At 36.4% G+C, this 25,263-nt stretch overlaps 2 protein-coding genes and 1 long non-coding RNA gene across 6 annotated transcripts; 2 read left to right on the top strand and 1 right to left on the bottom strand.

The window, feature by feature from the left end:
* Positions 1-4,601: 4,601 nt before the first annotated feature.
* On the top strand, positions 4,602-9,471 carry LOC121241245. Its single transcript, XR_005935691.1, has 2 exons — positions 4,602-4,836; positions 9,169-9,471. It is a non-coding gene; the product is annotated as an uncharacterized LOC121241245 (long non-coding RNA).
* Positions 9,472-12,158: 2,687 nt separating this feature from the next.
* LOC121241243 (3-hydroxyisobutyryl-CoA hydrolase 1-like) lies at positions 12,159-19,497 on the top strand. The gene is made up of 15 exons (XM_041138931.1): positions 12,159-12,305; positions 12,779-12,859; positions 13,381-13,449; positions 14,033-14,096; positions 14,392-14,471; positions 14,609-14,692; positions 15,455-15,539; positions 15,738-15,823; positions 16,327-16,448; positions 17,328-17,388; positions 17,560-17,658; positions 18,375-18,476; positions 18,554-18,595; positions 18,697-18,911; positions 19,291-19,497. The coding sequence occupies exons 1-14, from the start codon at positions 12,267-12,269 to the stop codon at positions 18,832-18,834; spliced, it is 1,152 nt and encodes a 383-aa protein (XP_040994865.1). The 5' UTR covers positions 12,159-12,266; the 3' UTR covers positions 18,835-18,911; positions 19,291-19,497.
* A 1,313-nt stretch (positions 19,498-20,810) lies between these two features.
* Positions 20,811-24,807, bottom strand: LOC121241191 (histone-lysine N-methyltransferase, H3 lysine-9 specific SUVH1-like). Of its 4 annotated transcripts, none has more exons than XR_005935679.1 (3): positions 24,650-24,807; positions 22,124-24,307; positions 20,811-21,162 (listed from the first exon to the last, which is right to left on the bottom strand). XR_005935679.1 is itself a non-coding variant. In XM_041138863.1 (2 exons), the coding sequence occupies exon 2, from the start codon at positions 24,240-24,242 to the stop codon at positions 22,176-22,178; it is 2,067 nt and encodes a 688-aa protein (XP_040994797.1). In that variant the 5' UTR covers positions 24,243-24,307; positions 24,650-24,807; the 3' UTR covers positions 21,724-22,175. The 4 variants fall into 4 exon arrangements, 1 of the variants encoding a protein (XP_040994797.1); XR_005935680.1 differs by lacking the exon at positions 20,811-21,162 and adding an exon at positions 21,724-22,036; XR_005935681.1 differs by lacking the exon at positions 20,811-21,162 and adding an exon at positions 21,724-21,978.
* Between the last annotated feature and the right edge of the window lie 456 nt (positions 24,808-25,263).

Below are 25,263 nucleotides of genomic sequence, written 5' to 3'. Positions count from 1 at the left end.
AAAGATGTTTTATGTGTTCCTAGTTTTGCATATAATCTTCTTTCAGTAACTAAGCTTACATCTGATCAGAATTGTTGCTTTATTTTTATGCCTGAGATTTGCTATATACAGGGCCTTACCCCATGGAAGATGATTGGGAAGGGTAGAAAAGCAGCTGGTCTCTACTTCTTACAACAATCATCAGACAATACAACTGTTAATTCCATACTTTCATCTAATGTAAATTCCATTTCAGATTCTACTTACCATCTGTGGCATAGTAGACTAGGTCATCCATCATCTTCGAGATTGTTAGTTCTTTCAAGGTCAATTCCAAATTTTCCTTCAAATAAACTTGTACATGAGCATCATTGTACAATCTGCCCTTTGGCAAAACAGAAACGATTGTCATTTCCAGTTCATTCTTACAAACCTAGTTCATCCTTTCGTTTAATTCACTGTGATATATGGGGTCCTTTCTCAATACCTACTCATGATGGTTTCAAGTATTCCCTAACAATTGTTGATGATCATTCTAGATCAACTTGGGTGTACTTAATGAAATCTAAATGTGAGGTTAAACACATTCTTCCAATTTTTTACAATCTGGTTTATACACAGTTTCAGCAGAAAATAAAGTGTATAAGAACAGATAATGGTTTAGAATTTTTTATGAGAGATTTTTTCAATTCAAAAGGGATTATACATCAAACTTCTTGTGTTGAGACTCCTCAACAAAATTCAATTGTTGAGAGAAAACATCAACATCTTTTGAATGTTGCAAGAGCTTTAAAATTTCAATCAAATGTTCCATTAAATTTTTGGGGAGAATGCGTTTTAACAGCAACTCACATCATTAATCACATTCCATCTCATATTCTCAACAACAAATCACCACAACAGATTCTTTATGGTGATATTCCTTCTTACAATCATTTTAAAGTTTTTGGTTGTCTATGCTATGCTTCTACTTTAAGCAATAACAGATCCAAATTTTCTCCTAGAGCTAGAAAATGTATATTTGTTGGCTATCCTTTTGGAACAAAAGGATACAAATTATATGATCTAGACTCTCACAGTTTTTTTGTTTCTCGAGATGTTGTTTTCCATGAGCATATATTTCCATTTCAGACCAAAGTTTATTCACAACAGACTTGCTTACCATCTGAGTTAGTATTGCCTCATCCAGTTACAGATCATATATCACATTCTTCCAACATTCCAAATAATAATTGCTTGTCAAATGATTCCAATATTAATTCAGATTCTGTTTCTATATCAGAATCCTTAAGTGATTTAAGTCAAAATCCACACATTCTTTCACTACAAGATATGATCCAATTCCCTCCTCTTAGAAAATCCACCAGACAGCACAAAACTCCTGCTTATTTGCAAAATTATCACTGCAATTTAGCATCTTCAGTAGCTTCTACCTCTACCACATCATCTCCTGGCTCAATTGATATAACTTCAGGTAACAAATACAGCATTTCTGAATTTTTATCATATAAGCATTTATCTCCTTCTCATAGAGTTTTTAGCATCTCTATCTCATCTCAAAAAGAACCTGATTTTTATCATCAAGCTGTTAAGCATCCTCATTGGAGAGATGCCATGTCCATTGAGTTAGCTGCCTTAGAATCAAATAATACCTGGACTATCACTGACCTTCCACCAGATAAAAATTCCATTGGTTGTAAGTGGGTCTATAAAACTAAGTTTAATGCTGATGGCTCGATTGAGAGGTATAAGGCAAGATTAGTTGCCAAAGGTTATACTCAAAGGGAAGGGCTTGATTACTTAGAAACTTTTTCCCCAGTTGCAAAAATGGTGACAGTGAGGTGTTTTCTATCTTTGGCAGCAATTCATAACTGGCATCTAGTGCATTTGGATGTAAACAATGCATTTCTCTATGGTGATTTAGATGAAACAGTCTATATGAAACCACCACCTGGGTATCTTAAAAAGGGGATACTCGAGTTTGCAAGCTGCAGAAATCCTTGTATGGATTGAAACAAGCGTCTAGGCAGTGGAACTCAAAGTTCACTGCAGCCTTGGTTGATTTGGGATTTGTACAATCCAAATCAGATTATTCGTTGTTTACTAAGCAAACAGATGATTGTTTTGTGGCTCTTTTGGTGTATGTAGATGACATACTATTGGCCAGTAGTAACATTTCTGTTGTTCAGACTATCAAAGAGTCTTTAAGTGCACACTTTAAACTAAAGGATTTAGGTCCTGTCAAATATTTCCTAGGGATGGAAATAGCTCGATCCAAAAAGGGCATTTCCATTTGTCAAAGAAAATATGCACTGGAATTGATATATGATGCTGGTTTATTGGCTTCTAAGCCAGTAAATTTCCCCATGGATTCACACTGCAAACTTTCCAAGTCTGATGGAAAATTACTTGAAGACACAACTGCCTACAGAAGACTTATAGGCAGGTTGTTATATCTCACTCACACTAGGCCAGACATCACTTACTCAGTTCATTACTTGAGTCAATTTTTAGAATCTCCTAGAGTTCCTCACATACAAGCTGCTCTCAGAATACTCAGATATATAAAGATGGCACCAGGCCAAGGTATTTTTTTTCCAGCATCATCTAAAGTTCACTTGAAAGCCTTTGCTGATTCAGATTGGGGAAGTTGTCCTGATACAAGAAGGTCTATTTCTGGCTACTGTGTATTTCTTGGTGAATCACTGATTTCTTGGAAATCCAAGAAGCAAACTACTGTATCAAGATCCTCTGCAGAAGCAGAATATCGATCCATGGCTTATGCAGTTTGTGAATTAACATGGTTAAAGTCTTTGCTTAATGATTTTCACCAGTCTCATTCTCAGCCATCTCTGTTATTTTGTGACAACCAAGCTGCACTCCATATTGCAGCCAATCCCGTTTTTCATGAGAGAACAAAGCATATTGAAATGGATTGTCACCTTATTAGAGAAAAAATTCAAGCTGGACTGCTCAGAACATTGCATGTTTCATCTTCTCATCAGCTTGCAGATTTGTTAACTAAACCTCTTGGTTCCAATGTTTTTCATTCTTTGCTGTCCAAGATGAATGTTCATAATATATATCATTCATCTTGAGGGGGACTATTGTAAATGATAAATTTCATTTTTAGTCTAAGTTGTAAATTCCTGTTTAGTCCTCCTATATAGTTCAGTTACTTTCTGTTATAGTTTAGTTACTTTCTGTTTTAGTCTTTTTTACTATGAGTTAGTTAACTCATTGTATATAAATAGATGGTAACCTGATGTACAGTGAAATATGGAATAAAATCAGAAGTATTCTGCTTCTTTCTTCTTCGATCTTTACCCTTTCTTGATTGAAGTTGCATCAGTACACAAACCCAGATTCCAGAAAAAATATCAGATGAATGAGCAAGAATGCAGGTTTTTTTTCCCAGAAGAGAAACCAATGATACGTTGATCAAATACAATATTATATTGATTTAACAAAATGATGTTAAGCTTCTCTCCCTCTACATCTTGAAGTCATCGATCATTGGTTTTTCAGTGATAGAGGATATCGAGACAAGACTTATCCTTGAGCCATTTCATCTTATTCCTCCTCCCCTTTTTCAAAAACCCAAACCCAAACACATTTCAATGCCCAATTTCTTTTACAATCTAATCTTCATGTCATGGGTGATCTTATGATGCTCAGTATTCATATATACTAAACTTCCACCACTCGAACGAAAATAAAGCAAGCGTATTTAGACTAAATTTTTTTATGATGAACTCAACTGGAGCGAAGAAGGGGTGGAATCACCGGCATCAACTTCAACCTCGTTGAACCATACGTCTCTTGCGACAGTCACAGCTTCTTCCGGTGAAGCAAAAAGGGAATGAGAAAAGCAACGGATCAGCAATTGTAGCAAACCACACCGTACACGTGACGTGTAATTTTGCTATTTTTTTCAAAAAAATTTCCCTCCACGCTGAAATGCTCGTGAAAGGGGAAGAAGAGGCCATTTCTTTCGAATTTGCTCTCCTCTCCACCCCCGCGCCTCCTCTGCCCACCCAAGTTGCGTCGCCCCTCCCTCTGCTAGCCCAGCGTCACCCCGCGATGCCCCTCCCTCTATCCAAAGCTGCCCTCGTTCGCTCCTTAGTTTGCCCAGCGCCGCCCCGCATTCGCTCCTCCCTCTGCCCAGCGCTGCCCGTCTGCTCAGCTTCATAGGCAACTCCACTACCATTTTTCCTTTTGCATTATTGAGTTCTGCTTATATACTGAGAGAGATGAATTTGGAGGCTTATTTTGGATTTTGTGATGGGTATTGCGGCTTAGGGGATGGAGATTGGCCCTTTCTCCATTTTATCATTGCAAACGCCCCTTTACAGCATCTATTGTTGAAAGTCCTACACCTATATTGTTAAAACTCTCTCAAGTTGTTTATGCTTCAGGAAACCTGTGCATTCTTTGTGCGTGCGTGTGTGCGTGTGTATGTCTGATGTTTATTTATAGATCTAGAGATTATGCTTCAAGAAACATGGGTACTTACACACTGCTGGTTGCGCAGGTTGTTTGATGTGTTACCAAAGTAAGGGGAGTTGAGGGCCTGCATTCAGGGGGAAAAAAAAGAATAAAATTATTTATGAGTACTTCCATGACTAAAGAATGTTTAGAAAAAAGCATGAATATTTGAACTGATAACCGCATGCTCTTTCTGATTGCAAGTCTCTTGCAGAGTATAATATATAGAAGGAACATCACCTCAATTTGACCCAGAAAAAAATATGATATAGCTAATGGCTTCTAACAAAAGACAAGCATGTCTGGGAATGTTGAGAAGGCCATCCAGAGAAGTTATGGGCTCTTCCCTGCTATGAAAATCTTCCAGAGGTAACACTTCTGGTCATTATTCATTCCTTATCATGGATATCTGATGTTAATAATTCTCAGATGCTATACTTACTATTCTTCAATTTTTCGCCTATGTATTGTGCATTAGATTGTGCACGAAATAAAGAATGAAGAACTAATCTTTACAAATAATTCAATCCCAAATTGACTCCACTAAAATAACAGGAAGTGCCTTGAGTTTTACACACAAATTCAATGTGTTACCTACATAATCTCAACCAAAAGAGAGAAAGAAACTAGGTTTACAAACCTATATATTAAACTCCAAAATGGATCTAATTTTAGCCATATTGCATGTAACGCCCTGTTCCCGAGGGTCCGGAGAGTTAACTTATGTTACCTGATAACCAACTCCAACATTGTTAATATACCTCCAAAAGCTCCAAATCGAACCTAAACACTTCAAATTTAATTAACCACACATACTCGTATATAAAATTCTCAGTACAGTAACCCCCAAAATTTCCAATCAATCACGACATGTCACTTAAACTCACATTTCAACAATATAATTATAAAAAAAATCACCGATACTCATCGAAAGCTTTTTATTCTTAATCCACTATTCTTAAGTCATATCACCCAATTCTTCATAGTCCTGATCCTCAACTGAAATATCGAAAAATCATCTGAAAATATTGGAGATAAGAGGGGGGTGAGTTATCAACAACTTAGTAAGCAGAGAACATATACTAGTATGTAGACATGAGCATTTACAGATTTCAGAATGCAGAACAAAACACTTTTTATTTTCAGAATGCAGAGTCAGAACATGTTATCAAAAACATCATAGCGAAAGTTCAAAAATATTCTTATTCAAACTTTCCTTGGCACAGCATAACTGAAACATCATATCAGAACAGAATTCCATGTTTAACCCCTGTGGTAGGGTTGTGCAAACCCAGGCGGCCAACCGAGCAGAAACAGAATGTGAATCTTCCCCTTATCATTCTCGGAGCCCCGAGTGTGCATATAGGAAAGACCACACAGAAAATCACTTTGTTTCCAAAGTGGGTGTACCAGAAACAGAAAAGTTGGTACCAACCGAAACAGAGGCCAAAGTTTTACACCTGTGGTAAGGTCAGAACAGAAACAAAATGTCATGCTAGAGGTTTCAGTAATCACATCTTATCATAGTAGAGTACGAAATATTTTTAGAACAGAACAGAATCAAATCACAAAAATATAATTTATGCACAAAATTTCATATTCGCTCTCTTTTGCACAGTTCGGAAGCAAAATGTCAAAATAAGCTCATGTCTACACTAGTCATGACAGCAAATATTTCCTTCTTATACAGAATTTCATGAGTAATGCTGAACAAATAACTGAGGTCGTTTCCAAAATTTCCTTTCATAACAAAATATGCACATTTTTAAAATTGACCCCAGTCTATTTTATTTTTATGCAAAGTCTAGCATATGAACTCCGCTTACCTGGACTTCTTAGCTATTCATAATTTTTTTCAACAATGCCGAACAAATATTAATCGTCACCTATAAAATAAGCACGTAGTTCCCGTAAATTTCAATTGAACATGTATTTCAATATTTAAGCCTAAACTTCTCAAATAACCTATTTTAATTCCTCAAAACCTGAAATTCTCATAACCTCAAAATATATCACCACTTTCTAAAATCATCAACGTCCATTTAATAAATTCGACTGAAACATTAAAAATCTAACTTATTTACTATCAAAGTGCAACTATAAAATCTAATACTAGATAATATACTTACAAAAATATTTGAGTCCAAAAACTCATATTTATAACAGTGAAACTTTAGCTTCATAAAAAAAATCTCAACCCAATAAAATTACTAAAACAGTTTATTAAACATAATAAAATTAAGCCAAATAAAAAATACACAAGTCTATCAAAATGATGTATATCTAATTAATCTCAAGCCGAGCCCACTAAAAAGAAGGTAGCTCACTAGATTAGCCCATACGTATAAGTCTTGTAGCCCATTAAAACAAAACATTTTCAACAACATTAAAGCATGTTTTAAATAAAAAGGGATAGAAAGGTAAAAACTAACACACACTCTCCTTCCCACTGGGTTAACTGATATATAACATATGTTTTCCTTTTTAAGCAAACTACCAACAAAACAGAGGTGAGCTAAGGCGTGAGCGGCGGTAGCAGCACTTACAGAGAGATGGAGCTACGATGGCGGCGGTCTGGGCGGATGCAATGGACGAGGGCTGTCCCAACGGAGGCGCACTAAGCGGGAGAAAGTGACGAGCGAGAGAGAGAACGGTATGAGGGGCACCGTGAAGGAGACGGAGAGTGAGGGAAAGAAAGAACAAGAGAAGGAAACAAAGGCTTACAGCAGTGAACTGGAAGTGCCTCGCGGCTGAGCTATGGTGCACAACAGTAAAAGGATAGGAGTTTCGGTCGTTGGCTGTGGAGGTGCGATACTAGGCTCTGTTTTGGTTGCTAGGAAACAGGGGAGCTCGTGGGTGGCGTGTCCGTGCGTGTGGGTGGCTCTCCCAAGCTGTGGAGCTGGCGGGTTCAAGATGTGGGATTTTTCTGTTTTCGGAGAAGCAGAACAAAGTGTTTTCGTTGGTGGTTTTTCAGTGGCTAGCGTCGGTTGTGCTTGGTGCAGGGTGACGACGGTTTCATGTGAGCCGGGTTGGTAATGAAGACGCAAAGAGAGCCGGCTCCGTGGGTGGCTGGGTTGTGGTTCAACGTGGAGGAAGCAAGTGCCCTGATTTGAGCTGCAAGAGCAGGGTGGTTTTCGGTTGTTTGTCTCTTGGTTGGGGTGGTAGCCGTGGTTCACAGTGGATGATGGATGCTCATAGGAGTTTGGATGGTTGAGGGCGTGAAAAGAGGGCAGCGACACTTATTCTAAGGTTGGGAATGCTTAACATGTATAAGAGCTATAAGAGGAAACAGATAAAACCTAAAGAAGAAGAAGGGAGGGACTTGCATGAAAAGGGAAACGGCTTGAAGCCGTGCGACGTGAAGTCTGGACCTGTTTTTCACAGGCCTGGGCTCTTTAGCTAATATATATATATATATATATATATATATATATATATATATATATATATTTGGCCCACGACTAGATCAGGTCTGGGATTATTGCATGGGCTTTTATCTTAAGCTTTGGGTCTCGACTCAACTAAAAAAAAAAATATATACTTGTCCCATAAATTTTCCGGGTGAACATCCACTTGGTCAATTCAAACCTAATATCAAACCTATTGAAAAATATATTCCACCAAAAATATCTCAGACCCAAACTTTCTTTCAAAAAATTTTACTCGTAATTCCAAATGATTTTTCATCACTATAAACCCCAAAAATTTTGTAAAGCGGCTTGATTGGACTCGGGTGTTACATCGCATATGTAAAAATAGCTCCACAATTTTGACCACATACTTGTAACACAAAATAATGAATGAAGTCTGATCTGGTCGCATAATCTTTAGAATTTCATTTCTGACTTACATGTCCCAAATTATTAATCTCTTACATTCAATGATGAATAACACTAATGACAGCTTGAAATGCAAAAATCCATTAGATATGCCTCTAAAAGTATTCAACTAGTTTTTTAAGAAAATGATTACAAAATTTTTAACAAACAATATAGGTTTTTTTTTAATGAATAAAATTTTTATTGAGACAAGTAACATTAACAAACAATATAGTTTAAGTACTTAATAAGGTGTAAGGTACAAAGATCTGGCTGTTTAACTATAACTTTTCTGGACTTGAATTTTGATTAGCTATTGCAATTCTACTAACTTTTGGGTCTGACTATTTTGGTTTGTATATGTTTCTGAATTAAGTAGCACAGTTCTTGCCAAAATCAGATGCATTTTTTTTTATTCTGCACATATTGTCAACCCATTAATAAAAATTAGTGATAATAATGTTTATTTTCTGATTTTGGTAAGATCAAATTTTAAAATAAGCTCTTACATTTTGTTTGTGGTGACACTTTTGTTAAGGTAAAGTCCTTTGGGGGGTTTTGAGAAAGATTTGAAGTTTTTGAGTCTCTCTATTTTTTTTTTCCTTGAAACGAGAACTAAGCTTTCAACCCAATGGTCCTTAACAATATTTACGAATATCAAAATATAGAAATGGTGTTTGATTTTATCTTGGAATTGCTTCATTGATTATCTTTTTGATAATTAATTGCTTCTGTGATTTTTTATTGTGTATGTATACATATCTTCACTTGGTTTTCCTGTTCTATGCATCTTGTTCCAGTAGAGGTATAGAAAGTTTACCTTATTAAATATGTGCAGGATGTTAATTCAGTATTTGATATGTTTGTTTCTTCTATTTTTCAGATCTGGGTTTGAATTTTGGTAAACATTCCACCAAATATTGTAAATGGTTTTGTGGCACTTCTTTCGGATGGAAGATTTTGACAAGATTGGAAGCGAAGACATGACCAGGATATATTTTCATTTGCTATATATTTAGTTCTTGTATAACTTTAATTTTGGTATGTGGTTGCTAAGCATGTACTGATTGTAAGTGGAAATGAAAGGGAAATGAGACCTGTAATATACACATTGTTTACTTTGTGTTTCATTTGCTGTAATATTTGTGAGATGAATGAAAAGTAAGCTTAGATCTGTATTTGTTAACATGTTGCATATTCGTCCTGCTCATAGAATCGATGAGAAATGAACAATGGAATGCTGAGTGTCATTGGTAATATAATTTCTTTTTTCAAGTTGATTACATTAACAAAGCTTAGAATCATCACCACTTTTTCATCTTATAGTGTAAATCCATGGGTAGACTAAGATATGGTTGGCTGAACAAGCATAATTTGAGTGAAATCAAACAAAGTAGGCTTCTTTCTTTTGCAATCCATCTAATCCTCTACAACGCTCTTGTATTGAAGAAAGTTATCGCCTGAACTTTGGATTCTTTGACAGATGACATCCAAGTAGAAAGAATCAACCGAATTAAGATCATCTTCATGCCAAAAATTCTTTTTTTTTTAAGGTACTGGCACTAATTTTAGACTACCAAGTTTGATTGATTGTGGTTGGTTTGTTGGCATAGCAACTTCATTCCAAGTTATTTTTTTACCTTATTAAGCTACCTCTTACACAAAAACCAACCCAGTTAAATTTTTATTTTCTTCTTTTATTCTTGCGTACACAACACCAATAGATTGTATCACATTATAGTGCAAAAAATAAAACAAAACAATCATCTATGATTGTTGTATCGACTTAAACACGTGAATAACATATATATCTAATGTTCCGGTTAGCTCCTAGAGGGTATTTACAGTTGAAGTCAAATCTCTCATTCCCCTTATAGAATCATCCCCACTTTTTCATCTTATAGAGTAAATCAAAAAATATATCTTATTAGAAAAATCAATCTTATTAGAAGTGTAACCAAAAAAAAAAAAAAAATACAATCAATAGTCAGTCATACAGATGAAGGGAGGGACTCTGGAAAAAAATTGTGGTTGTACCAACATTCTTTATGCCCTGTTCACTTAACCCATCTTAATCTCCAGGTTGCTCATCCCAATTGTGGGCAATAGTCTGCCTTTATTGCCCACTATTGTTCTCCCACTGATTTCATGTCTGGGCAATCAGCCCGAATCGGTGCCGCACAGTGGAAAAAAGCATTTTCATAAGTACCTCTGAATCAATGACTTCCTCCATCAAAAGATCCACCAAACAAATGTACGGTGCAAACCTAGAATCACACGGAAAAAAGAGGTAAAATTTGAAGAACATTAATGGGTTTGTCGATACATTACATGTTTCTAGTAGCAGATTTGGTGGGCGCTTTACTTCATCATGGTGTGGAATCCTCTCGTCACAGATCTAGAACAAAGGATCGGAGGATGAGCCGATGGGGAAATCACGGGGATGAGTCGATGAGGATGAAGGGAGGGGGAGATGAAGCGCGGGTTTGAGAGAGCTTCAAATTTTGAGGGAGAAATCACAATGCACATGAGGGGATTGAGAGAGTTACAGAGAAGAAGAAGAAGAAGGTCTTGCTGAAAATGTATTTCGCGATTGATAAGCAAAAGACTTAGAGAATTTGGGGTTTTCGAAATCGTCAGGGGATTTTTTGTGATTCACAGAGAAGAAGAAGAAGGTTTAGGGTTTTGTGAGGAATGTTGAGGGATTTTCAGAGAAGAAGTTGGATTAGAAGCGTGAGGAGATTGAGGGTTGAAACCCATAAGTAGTTTGGGGTTTCCGTCGAAGCACACTTTCAAATTCGAGACCGACTGAAGGCTTCGGGGATTGGGGCTGGGGCAAGAAATCGGTTCATTGAACTCGGTCCAGTTTGACATGTTAGGTGTGTTGCGGCTGCAGCCAACAATAGGCTGATGTAAAGATTTTTCCAAAGGGAATACCAACGAAGTCCTTCTCTTAAAAGCTCAATTCCAATGCTTTTCTTCTCTCTCCACAACCCCCCTGGTGCCGGTGTATGTTTATGTGAGAAAGAGGAGCTCATAGCCTATATTAGAGTGAGTGAGTTAGTTTATTTTATTTCATTTCGTTTGTATATAAAAGGACAATATGCTCATTTAATACATAACCTAGAGAAATACTTTCCTCAATTGGACTCTTGTCTTAATATGGTATTAGTAGTTTTTTCTTCATCTGCGCATTAACATGGCTTCTCCTTCGTCTATTTCTTCTTCGCCTCTTCCTGAGGATGCTTCAAACCCTTACTATCTTCATCATGGAGATAGTCCAGGGTCTCTGCTGGTCACTCAAGCTCTTACGGGCAACAACTACCATACATGGCGTGGGTCCATGCTCATGGCCTTGACTGCCAAAAATAAGGTTGGCTTCATCGATGGCCCATTCTCTTCACCTCCGACCACATCTCCTCTTTTTCTTCTTGGACCAGATGCAATAATGTGGTCTTGTCCTGGATACTCAATTCTTTATCTAAAGAAATTGCTACCAGCGTGATATACGTATATTTAGCCGAAGAAATGTGGTCCGATCTTAAAGAAAGGTTCTCTCAAGGTAATGGACCACGAATCTTTCAACTCCAGAAAGCTATTGCTTCTCTCACACAGGCTGATCTCTCTGTGAGTTCGTATTTCACTCAAATGAAAGGTCTATGGATGAATTATAGGCCCTTAACAACACGAGTACGTATGTGGAGGATTATAGGTGCTTACCTGTTTGACTCTAGAGGACTCGGCGGGTGCTGTTGAGGTTTTCTTTGGAAAATGGGATTTTTGCCTGTATATCGAGTTTTATCGTGTCGACTATTGCCGCCGAAAAAAAAACTTTAGCGATATTACGAAAATACCCTATATATTATGGCAGCACGAGTGCACGAGTTTCACCCCAGTGATAAAAGCTACCAAGCTCATCAGGAATCAGCATAATTATTCCGTTGATTTCTAGTATCACACAGCACGTCACGGCAAATCACCATGGCTCCACTCACTTCAGCCAAACCCGACGAGGACCAGGTCTGTGCTATTTCTCGATTTTCGTTTTTTTTTTCTTTTTTGACTTCTCAATCTCATCCTATGTTATAGAATTGAATTCATTTTCATCATCTGTTCGGTAGCTGAGAAAACCGAGGAGAAAAAAGAAAACTTTTGCTTTTCCCCTTTTCGATCAGGCTTAATAACACGCTCGGGTATTGAATTTTATGTACGAAGCAAGAATAACATCTCCCAGCTTGGTTTTTTTTTTTTTTTTTTTTTTAAATTTTACTTTTCGGACTCTCTCTGGCCAACCAAACGGAGAATTTGCGTTTCATGTCCTATTAATACTGAAGGAAACTCCCTTTCGTAAATCAAGTAACTTCACATGGATTAGCGGATTAACAGCGTAAATGGTTGAATAAATTACATTTGAATTTTGCAATGCACTTCCTCGTATATACCATGATTACTTTGCATGTTTCATACTTGATATTTCTTACTGTGTTTGAAAGGTTCTGGTTGAAGAGAGGTCTTCTGCAAGAATATTGACATTGAATAGACCTAGACAATTGAACGCCCTTTCATTTCAAATGGTATGTGTTTTCTTTAATTATCCTTTATATTGTATTACCACGTTATTGCTTTTAAATTCCTTTTTGTACTTTTAAGCATCTAATGCTTTTAGATAGATGAGTTTCTAGAGAGAGAGAGAGAGAGAGAGCATTTTACTTATGTGCTTTCATTCGTTGGATTTAATCTCTAGGATAAGGGTGGTTTGCTATTTGTAGCCCCTTTTGGTGGATCAACCTTCATCAGTTTCTTTATCATTTTCTTTAAATGTATATGTCCCTTTCTTACACGTCTTTTATATCGACCACAACTGATACTGGGAAGTTTTGCATATTTTGTTCCTGTTACATAGTTTATATCATTACTATTCCTGGCCATGAATTCTGCTTTGTTGAAGATAATGCCATATATGCCTATTTCAAATGCATGAATACATGTACATGTATTGGATAGTGGATGAAGTAAATTGTAATACATTTGTCATACACATGAAATCTGGAACTATAATTTTACTTTTCTACTTTTTTTATTTTTCAAATTTTAGGTTTCTCGGTTATTGGAACTTTTCATTGCCTATGAAGAGGATTCAAATGTCAAGTTGGTAATTGTGAAGGTACTCTTCTTCTGACATACAGTCTACAAGTCTCATCTTTAAATGATGGATATCATTTTTCTGGAGCTGATGTTTCATGCGTTATACTGTATCATTGATTCATCTTTTCTTTAAGGGATCTTTGTTGTTTGGTTACACAGTATTGTTCATGTATTTTTGTGATGGTTGTTTGGTTATGCATTTCTTCCAGTTCTTTCAATAATTATGTTGGAAAGTACATGATCGACTTTTGTGGGTCAGGGAGTCTTGTTGTATACTTTGGTTAAAGAAAATTGATTGAGTCCTTTTGTCCTGGTCACAAACTTGTTTGAAAAAGCTACCTTCTTAAGGTTGTTAACTTGTAGGGATTATAGATCTTAGTACTCATCTAGTTCAGTTCAGTTCCTTGGTATAGACAGGAAAGGTCGGTAATTTGCAGGATTTTTAAGGAAGTTTCTCATGCATATGGATAAGAATGGGGTTTTAATTTGTTCAATGACTGCTTGTCATTAAGTTCAAATTTGAATGTGTGACCTATTGTTTCAACCTTACAGAGAATGCTGGCTGTATGACTAACCTATCATCTGTGGTCTTACTTCTGTAGGGAAAGGGGAGAGCATTTTGTGCTGGTGGTGATGTTGTAGCTGTGATTCAGGATTGTAATAAAGGTATAGTTTCTCTTCATTGCTTAATGTGCCACCCTTGCTTATCCTTAAAATCGGTAAGATTGATGACCTTCAACCTTGGATAAGGTTCAGCCTCTGTTGAGATGGAAGCATCCTCTTCTTCTAGCTTGAATATCTTGTGCCGTTCTTTTCCTTTTTATGGTCAAACTGGACTGAAGGGAGGAGGAATTCTTTAGAAGATGCTTGGTTTATGCAAATATCGAGAATTTATTTTTGTACAAATAAAGGACATTAACACAAAGCATATTATAATTTATCCCATATTTTTCCTTATTAGGTGACTGGAGATTTGGTGCAAATTATTTTCGGAAGGAGTTCCTCTTAAATTACATCATGGCAACCTATCGTAAACCCCAGGTGAGCCAGTTTGCCTTAAGTATAAATTTTACATACTATGACTTTAGAGTTGAGGTATTCTTGGTCAAGTTAGTTTCTGGATCCATCATCTGCATGTTTATATCCTATCTTACCTTTGTGTGTAAACAATGTTGAAGGTTTCAATTCTTAATGGAATTGTGATGGGAGGTGGAGCCGGTGCTTCAATTCACGGTAGATTCCGGGTTGCAACAGAGAATTCGGTATTTTTATCATCTTTATCTTTGGTTTAAAGTTGTATAGAATTCTACTTTAGCTTGTAGAGGTGAACATAGTTATGAATCACACATTTCCAGAAACTTTAGATATTAATAATGTCTTTTTCATTGTCATAGCTCACTCTATTGATAATTTTCAGTTCTGAATGCTTGAATATGAGTAAGCTATATGTATAATTGCAAGTTCAATAGTTGCTAATGCATTAATGATACAAAAAGTTATCTGATAAAAGTTTTAGTTCATAAAAAAGTGTTCTTTTTTAGTATGGCTTTACTCTTAATGAGATTCCATTTCGTCTTCCTAGATAGGTGTTGATTCTTGTATACCAGCTTGTGTACTTGGACTATGCCTATTTCATTAATACAATCGTTTACTTATAAAAAAAAAATGTGTTCTTTTTGAAAACGAATTTATTTGGTTACTTTCAATAATCTCATTGCTTCCTTTCATCTTTTCGTAATTGCTTGAATTATTGCAGCAGACTAGCATAGTGTAAAAGTTTGAGGGGTTAGAGATTTGTAATATGTAAAAGATTTCAATTTGAACATCTGGTGTTTATGTAATATATTTTCTTTTCATATTTGGATACTCTCCATTCTTTTGATGATGGAGGAGAAACATTTAGCTAGATAATATTGCAGCGGCATGGTTGATCGATTTTGTATATATTTTGAGGATTATTGTTTTAGATTTAGCACCTTTTGTTTCTTTGGTTAACATGTATTCTGACAGTGCAATTGTTGCAGGTCTTTGCAATGCCAGAAACAGGTTTGGGGCTCTTCCCAGATGTAGGTGCCTCTTATTTCTTGTCCAGACTCCAAGGATTCTTTGGTATTGCCACTTATATCCTCAGTGTAAATACTTTTGATGAATAATTGAAATAAATAGTAACTCTTATTCTTCAAAAAAGAAGGTGAAGTTCTATTTCATCAGTACTGCTGCAGGATTATGCTGTAATATTTTCACAAAGTTATAGATTTTAATGCTGTTTTTGCTTGAATATTCATTATAGTGCTGAATCTTTGGCAGGAGAATATGTTGGCCTTACCGGCACTAGGTTGGATGGTGCTGAAATGCTTGCGTGTGGCCTTGCAACTCACTTTGTCCCCTCAGTGGTAGTACATCATTATGGTTTAATTAATTCATTTTAGATAGATTGAAGTTCTCGCTTATCAAAAAAGGATATCTTGAAGTTATAATGAAGAGTATATATCACCTTGTTTTGTTGAGGAATAATGCTAATTACAAAAGTAACATGCATCAGCATTGTTTTGTTGACATGTAGTGACTTTATGTGCACATTATGATTGATTGTAGTTTTTTTGTCTGGACAGACTTTACATGCACATTATGAAATACAATTTAATGCTTCTAAGATCAATTAGTTTATGGAACAATTGTTCATATTTGCTGCAGTGGATAATGACTGTTTCAACTCAGGAATATACTTAGAATCCATACTCAGTAATCCTCTACAAGTCATTATCTTGAAATGCCATACATGTGTAGTCCTCACCTCTGTTTCTCTTCCTATAATTATTAAAGCTTTTATCTTCTAAGCTGGAAAGTCATACAATTTAAATGCCTTCTTATCTTTTTTCTTTTAATTATTCGACAGAGATTGTCTCTGTTGGAAGAGGCACTGCTCAAGTTAGATTCAAGTGATCCAGCCATTGTTTCTGCAACCATTGACAAATACTCACAGCGACCTTATTTGAAAGAGCAAAGTGCATATCACAGGTTGTTTGGCATTTCTAATTATTAATATTATTTTGTAGTTCATATTAAATGGTTCTTTTCAATTGTTATATGCTACTCTATCCCCTGTATGCCAAGGATTTTTAATAAATAATCCCCCTCATTCATCTTATGCTTTACTCATTTTTTTGAATCAGAAATTATCTCTATTCATGTCTTTGCATGCATGTATATGCATTTTTATGCTAGAACTCCTGCATGAGTGAAGACAATTTCATCATTGAGCAACTTATGTAAATCCCCCTATATACTTGCCGTTTAAAAGTGTTTTGGTGTGATTGGCAAGATGTGAGGTACTTTGGGATGAATACATAATGCATATTACTCTTTCAGAAAAAGAATTGTCCAATGCTTGTTTGAAATGCAACCAATAGCATAATTAAAGGAGTTTTTTATCCCTGGACGTTGACTCAAGTGGTGAAGGTGGCATCAGATAGAGTTGGGGTGCATAACAAAATAAACCCTTAAATAAAGAAACAAAAATAAATAAATAAATAGTTTAGTAAGGACTATCAGAATATCTTTGGAACTTGAAAAAGGACACTATGAATTTCATAGAGTTGCCATCTCAGGTCTTAAACATCTAATTTGAAATGCCTCAGGTGAAAAAAGTTCTATTGATATGACCTGTTGCTTGTATCATCTTAGTATATGGTGATTAGCATTTCTATGTGGACAAAGGAACCACATCTCAAAGATTAATTGCAGGAAATCTTTATTAGAACCATATTTGTTTCAAAAACTAATATTTAATTTTCTGAAACGAGGCTTCCTATTGTGTTGCCATCCAAGATCCTTAAATTTCTAAATCTTTTTTCTTGATAAACTCGAGAACTGTTTTTGTGGTTGCATTGGAAACAGATTGGATCTAATTGATAGGTGCTTCTCTCGAAGAACAGTTGAAGATATTTTATCTGCCCTTGTAAGTTTATGATATAGATATTTGTTTTCGGCGCTAAGACTGAATTCGATGTCCCATTTATTATTTTAGAAAGTTTGTCAGTGCTATAAGTTGTATTCTTTTTGGTTTCACACGTAAAAAGAGAGAACTTTTACCACTTAACTGACCATGATCTTATGCTTGCTGTTGTAGGAGAGAGAGGCATTGAATAAGAACGATGATTGGATATCTGCGACAATTAAGTCACTGAAGGAAGCATCTCCAACGAGCCTTAAGGTTTCTCTGAGATCGGTAAGGGAGCAGAAAGACTTAGTTACCCCATGTTATTAAAACTAAAGTGGTAAAGATTTCTTTGGTTGCGTTTAAGATATTTGTTGTGCAATACCCACACTACTATATTCTTATCTAAGAACTCTGCCTGGTAATCTTCATGATGTTGTTAGCATCAGGTAAAAGTGTTTAATGATGTGAAGGTTTTGGTGATCTCACCTTTGTACAAGGATTCATTACTCATTTGACGAGTAAGGAGTTTTTTGGTTAGGCTCTGTCATGATTAAAATACTTGGAGAAAGCGTCCAGGAATCTTTGGAGAATCCAAGTTGGATCCTCTGAAACATAAATGGGTCCATTTATTTGGGGGTAGTTCCCCCTTTTTCTAAAGGCCAATGTATTTTTTGTTTTTTGATGAAAAGGAAAAGACTGACCTTCATGGTACAGAAAAAAAAGTCATCACTTTGTGCATGAAACCCACTGTTGTAGTTTTACCACCATAAATGAAATATGAAACCCTCTGAATCTAGATAAATATACAGCCCTGTCAAACATAGCCAAGGGGACACTTTCATAGTGGGGGAAAAAGCATCTGTTGCATACCTATACCATCCAAGCTAAGAAATTAAATTCACATAAAACCTTTGTTAATAATACCAAAACTAAGTAATTATCTGGTGTTGTCTAGATCATGTTAAATTGTTTTCATTAAAACTTTGTTTTCTTTTTGCAAACAGATTAGACAAGGAAGGCTCCAGGGTGTCGGTCAATGCCTTGTTCGCGAGTATAGAATGGTTTGTCATATCCTACGAGGGAATGTCAGCTGGGATTTCTTTGAGGTTATCTGCTTAAAGTATTTTTTCAGCTCTAGTTTCTTCTTTTGTGGACGATTTTAACACCTCACCTTCTAATATAGGGCAGTAGAGCTATACTGCTGGACAAGGATAAGAACCCAAAGGTAAAATGAGAATTGTTTCTGTATCTTTGCATTTTGATTATCCCGTGATGTTCATAAATCTTGATTTATTTGGCTAATTCCATTTCGGGTTTTCAATTCAGTGGAAGCCCTCTAAGTTGGAGCTTGTTAGTGAGGATATGGTCGACTCATACTTCTCTATGTTGGATGATGAAGATTGGGAAGATTTGAAGTTCCCTGCAAGATCCAATTTGCCTGTATCTGCCATTGCAAAGCTTTAATGCATCAAGATGAAAAAAGGGGAAATTGTTATAATCTTCTCTTTTCTAGCTAGTTTTTGCTATTTCAAAAGGTTTCTGTTACGGAAACTTGACTTGACTTTGGCAACTTTGCAACTTTACTGCCATTTTGCTGCATTTGAATAAATATTTGTAAAGGCTGACTTGCCTTGTTGGGAATAAATCATTTAGCTACAATTATGTTTGAATTTTGCTTAATTTCCGTGTAATCGTTTCCTTGTAAACCCATATGGTTATAAGTTTGGAAGGAAGCTATGAATAGAGGCATCTGAAAAATATTCAAACAAATTGTTTGCAGAGGTGGGATCCTCATTAAACAATCAGCGTCCTATATCAAAATTCTTCCACAATAGGTAGAGCACGCCGGACTGATCCGGCGACTTTTCCTCTTGATCCGCCAGTCGCACGTTCTATTTCTAGAGCTCGTAACAGATTCAGGGGGCCTATACTTGAAGGAAAGTTACACAATAAGCGATGCTCCCAACCCTACACGATCCAGATTGTTTGCTTACTCCAAACTGGATCAAGATTCCTTAGTTGTCCAATTAATATTGTAGATATTTGAGATCTTAACATGCGGAGATATGCGTGGCCTAAGTTTCAAACTACCAATTTCTTTAATAAAAGTCAATTTTCAATGACCAAGTTTGTTTTTACAGACGAGATGAGATGAGTTAAGATTAAAGTTAAAAGTTGAATAAAATATTATTGTAATATATTTTTTAATATTATTTTTATTTTGAAATTTGAAAATGTTGAATTGTTTATTTTATTATGTATAAAAATTTGAAAAAGTTGTAATAATTAGATCAGATGAGTTGACCGAAGTTGTGAAAATAAACGAGACCTTAACATATTTATTTAAACTCAATATAAAAAAAAAATATCAGTGAGGACTGCGAGGGTTCACTAATTTACATATTATACACTAATATACTTGATAACCTCCATCTGTTGGCTGTTGATCTTCCTTGCTGACTCTCTCTCTCTCTCTCTCTCTCTCTCTCTCCACGTGAGGTTCACATGATCATTTGAAAAACCAAATCCTAAGAGGATCATGATATTTTAGTTGAATTGATATTGATTGACAAAAGAGCCTTGCTTAGGTACAAGGCTCTTTTAGTAGAATGACGCAGGTGATAGCATTTAAATGGATGCATATATAAAGATTAGAAGAAGTTTAGGAGAACCAAGGGAGAATGAGAGAGAGAGAGAGGAGAGAAGAAGCCAAAGAAGGATAAAGAAGCTTGAGCCATGGCTTCCCTGGTCTCTGCCATAGCCAATGAGGATAAACCAATATTCCCATGTCCTGATTTCAGATACCATTCATTTCCATGCTCTGTTTCGATGCTGAGAAAAAAGGGTGGCAAAAAAATTGAGTGCTACTTTCTTTCTTGTGTTTTTACGGTTTGTGCATCGGTCTCATGCATTAAAGTTTTTATATTACTTCTGAATTTTGCAACAACCTCAATCATATTTACCATGATTAAATTGTGCATGCATGCTCAGTTGATTAATGTTTACATTTTCTGTTTGACAGATTCTAGTTGAGGAGAGGTCGTCTGCAAGGATATTGACAATCAAGAAACCTACGTGGGTTATGCTACTCATCATCCCACACCATATATCATACATATTATATTTTATTTTATTATTTTATTTTATTCTTACTAAACTAATTGAATTGTTCTAATTATTATCGATACACCAAATACTTATTATGGGAAAAAAGAAAAAAAATTAAAAGAGGTGTGACGTGTGGGATTATAAGTAGAATTGAAAATTCCCAGAACTTGTTCCTTGGTGCAGAAGGATGTACTTTATCTTATTTTATTTTTAGCTAAACGTAATTCACTCTCGAGTCCATTCCTGGTGCAAAACAGTCTTTTATTGTATTTAAAAAAAAAAAAAATCATTGTCTTATTTTCTGTCCAAATGCTGTTATGATCACATCATAATTGGGAAACCGTTGCTAATACTATTAGCCTACAACAGCAGAATTCTTAACAGTTACAAAATACCGACTACAAATGGAAAAGTCTTTCAGGGTGATAGTCATGGCCATTCCATGTACAATGGATTATACTACACGAACCAGCGAATTTCACTATTCAGAAAGAACACACAGTGAAAGAAAAGAACCTCTAATTCAGGAGAAGGGGCAAAGCAATTGTCGACGGCAAATATCTAAGCCCACAGCAGATAACTAACTAAGCTGGATCGTGATTATGGAAAATGTATGGCCATTGAACATGAACTTTAGCCTTGACTGACTCCCAACACGCCTGTTATTTACCCTGATTGGTGTAGCTGTTACACAGTAAAAGTCCAAGCATATATAAGGAAAAAAAATTAACAATGAAACTTGAGAGAGAAGTTAACTTTTTTTTGTTATTTGCGCGGGTGCCCCCGGGGGGGGGGGGGGGGGGGGGGGGGGGGGGGGGGGGGGGGGGGGGGGGGGGGGGGGGTGGGTACGGAAAAGGTTGAGCTGGAGAAACATGAAAGATCAAGATTCGGCAGGTAAAACAATAAATAACTGTTAAGACTTTGATAGACTGGCACATTTTAGTTCAGTTATTTTCTTTTACTGAGCTTATTTTAGTTCAACTGTTCATCAAACACAAGCAATTATTTGTTTGTCAACCTAATAATAATAGCATTCCTTCATGGTAAAGTACTCAATATCATTAAGACCGCCTTGAGGATATACATTAGAAAGAATGTTGACCAAAGTCAAGACTATAAACCCAAGCAATTAAGACGAAAACTAAGCAAACTAGCGATTCATAAATCCTTCAATTTGAGGTTCAGCAGTTGTTAACTTCTTTTTCCTATTGTTCCCATGTAATTCTAAGTTCAGAATTATTGAAATATGAAGAACACCAATTGTTTGTATAAAGGAGAAATCACAAGGCAGAGTTTACTGTCATATTCGTTTTCTCATATTTTCTATTACAAGCTGTTTACATATTTATGGACACGATCTCTAACAAACTCAAAATATTCTCTCCACTCACTACATGACACCTGTTCATCATTCCTTCATTCTGTTACAAGGTAATATTCTAGAGTATTACAGATTTATTGCTCTGGTGATGTGGAATTCGTTGCTGCAGTATGTGATGCCTTAATAAGAATAAAACCATCAAAACAGAGGCAGTAAGATATGCTAACATGTCATCACCTACCAAAATAATATGACAATCAGCTTACACTTGCAAACATTTTCCAGCAATGAAGATAAGATGTACATATAAGGGAGATTTCAAACCTTACAGCCAGGACCCTGTTTGCCGGCACCATGCATTTCTGCTGGTACGCAACTAACCAAAATAACCATGGCAGTTTGATGAACCACATAAGCATTTCTTTTTCCGATTGCGTGCGCTGTTGCCCTCAGCCTCATCAGAGCGAGCAATCCCATAATCATAAGTCAACTCTGTCATAGGGGGGATATGTCTAATTGCGAAAAAGGCAATATGAAGAAAGGATTGATTATTGTGTTCATACAAAACTGGCTGCCAAAAAACATTTGGCAAGCAACTATGGTTCATAAATCGTGCTACATTTCCCATATTCTTAGCACTTATGACTAGGGGAGATGGAATTTTGTACTCCTCTTCAGAGTCATTAGAACTTTCCTCCTCCAATAGCCCAGGTTCACAATTCCACTTGAATGAGTTATAAACACGGGTTGTATCAAAAACATACTCATCGTTTTCAACTTCCTCCCCACCCTGCTTTCCCTTGACTTTGTCAATAACTTCACCTGCATACTCGCATATAAAAGTACCAGTGCGAATAGGATCCCATGACCGCAAGCCCCAGCCCCTATCTGTTGTTTTGAAAACTTCCAAGTGAACTTTCAAACCACTCTGGGAAACTCGGTTTTTGCAGTTAGGAAAGCAAGGGCATGTGGGGCCACATTCATGTATCAAAGGCTTTCGGCCCACAAGAACCCCGTTTGAAGTATATGGAAAATCACCTTCATTTTTCCTAATGCAAGAGCAGTCGGGATCACCTGGTTGGCATGCATTACGGCAGTTGCATCCAAATGAAGGCTGTGTTAAGTCAAATGATTTCGAATACTTGAGAGAGGGAAAATAAATGAAATGAGCAGGGCCCTTCTCTCCATCCACATCATTTACAAGTGAAACAGGTATATTTTCAGCTCCTGACGTGAGGTCCGGAAGAATAAGTCCAACCCTTGAAGAGAATCCTTCCTTCCACTTCTGAATTGATTTCCAAGCAGCAAACGCAACAGGCTGCCCCGGCATCCTCACAAATTTGTACTTGAATATATTGCAACCAGATTTCCTCTCAGTCCACGACTCTTGAATTTTATAAAGCCCATCGTAGACATAGACCTTTGATGATGGATTAACAGCATCTTTGATACCACGGACGACTCTAATTTCATTGCCCCGCCGAAAGCTTCTCTCCAAAGCGAGATTACCCCTTTCAAGCTTCTGATCAGTTGCTTGTTTGTCTTTCTTACCAAAATTCCCACCCTGACCACTATAAATAAGAATATCCCCATCCTCCACATCACCATATTCTGCAGACGAAACAATGCTCACAGCCACTGGCTCTTGATCCAATGCATCCCTGACAATAAGATAGTCAATACCACTCATAGACGGCGCATGTAATCCCACCACACACAATTCTATACGAAAAAAGAAGATGTCCCCAATCTCAACTCCAGACACAGCTCCAATCTTCCTCCTCATGTTTGTGCGGATCCCTTTGCTCATCGAAAGATTTCCAGCTTTTAAATCCGCTCGCTTGATTATCCCATTGCTCAGTTCCTTGGCATCTTCCATTTGGCTGAGTCTTCTCCGAAGTGCATCAAATCTCATAAGCACACGATTAACCAATTCCCTGTTACCGTCATCCCTATCAACTTGACTAATATCACCAACAAAAACTGTACCTGACCCTTTCCTGGCAGCATAGGAGAGGGAAGATTTAGTGTCCTGATTCTTCCGTGTCTTCCTCTGTGAAGAGCTGGAGCCGCGCAAGGGAGCTCCACGCTTTTGACCATCAAAATAACCATCTGCATTCCCGTCCATTTCCATTGACAGCCCATCATCCCCATCAAATGCTCTCGAAGATTCTGGTGATTGGGTGCTTCGAAAGGCTCGCAGAGGAGTCGGTATAGGACCCATTGGCATCTGCATTGGAGATCCTTGTGGGACACTAAATGGGTAAAACGGCGTAAATCCAGAAGGGAAAGGGCCATTAGGTAGGCCGCATACAAAGGGAGGAGTTTCAGATGCACTTGCGAAAACTGGTTTTAAACTGCGCAGGGGCTTCACATCCAAGACTCTAGACTTATCAAAAGAGGTTGAAGGAGGAACAGAGTTGTAACCTGACCCTGCTTCCATTACAACAAACCCTTCCAACCAAAAATACAAAAACCACAGAGTCCCCCGAACGTTAATCTCCAAACCTGAAAGATATCCACTTCTCAAAAATTTAAATTATATTTAATTGAATTCCATCTAAGTATAGAGATTTGGACCTAAAAGCCTAACTTCTGTGACGAGAAAGTACCAACAGGGTTACACATTTCTGAAAAGGAATCACACTTTGAGCAGAAATTAAGCAAAATAAAAGTCATAAGTGGAACTTTTCAAATAGATGAACAATGTTTTTCTAAGAAAAAATGGTGGACATGGACATGCAGGTGCATCAGTTATAAGGGAAGAAAACGAACACGATTACCGAACTGGAGGCTTAAGCAAAAGTGTTTCTAAATATCAGACAAAGTAAAAGAGTAGAAGATCGTTACCTTTTGGAAAGCCCGGACTGAGTAATTATTAGGGTTTTTGCTGAGAGGGTGTAAGGGAGAGAGAAAAAAGAGGTGAAAGGTGCATCGCGAAAGGGGCAGCTTTGACTGTGAACTCTCACTGTGACTTTCTCCGATCAGTATTTACTACAGTTTTTTTTTTTTTAATTTTTCAGACACACCGTATGTATAATATTTATTTAAGGAAAAATGGGGCTGCTGCTACCATGTACCCATGGTTTAAAATTTTAAATTGTATTTTTTTCCTTTTTTTCTAAATATTTTTTTAAATATTTTTAAATATTTAATAAAAAATATCCACAAACTAATATTCACTTTTTTAACTATTAAAAAAATAGAATTAAATATACAAACAATCAAATTGAAGAGATACACTCAGGGAGTATAATATCATTTTTTTTATTTAATGAAAAATATTTTAACCATAAAAAAATTTTATAAAAGTAAATTCATAAAACTGGCATACCTTAATGATATACATTAGATTGTAAAGTTACTTTTATTCTAAAATAAATCTAATATTTCATTAACATCATATCAATTTATGAATTTATTTCTATAAAATAATTTTATAGTTATAACACTTCCCATGTTTA

The sequence above is a fragment of the Juglans microcarpa x Juglans regia genome, chromosome 7S (assembly GCF_004785595.1).
Source record: "Juglans microcarpa x Juglans regia isolate MS1-56 chromosome 7S, Jm3101_v1.0, whole genome shotgun sequence".
Taxonomy (NCBI): Eukaryota; Viridiplantae; Streptophyta; class Magnoliopsida; order Fagales; family Juglandaceae; genus Juglans; species Juglans microcarpa x Juglans regia.
The sequence above is the reverse complement of the archived record's forward strand: the minus strand, read 5'-3'. Positions and strand labels throughout refer to the sequence as shown.

Excerpts from the sequence above, each read along its gene's own strand:
- LOC121241243 (XM_041138931.1), top strand. The coding sequence starts at position 12,267 with ATGGCTCCACTCACTTCAGCCAAACCCGACGAGGACCAG. Across the intron at positions 14,472-14,608 it reads CAACCTATCGTAAACCCCAG|GTTTCAATTCTTAATGGAAT; the intron begins GTGAGCCAGTTT and ends ACAATGTTGAAG. Across the intron at positions 17,389-17,559 it reads AAGATATTTTATCTGCCCTT|GAGAGAGAGGCATTGAATAA; the intron begins GTAAGTTTATGA and ends TTGCTGTTGTAG.
- LOC121241191 (XM_041138863.1), bottom strand. The coding sequence starts at position 24,242 with ATGGAAGCAGGGTCAGGTTACAACTCTGTTCCTCCTTCAACCTCTTTT.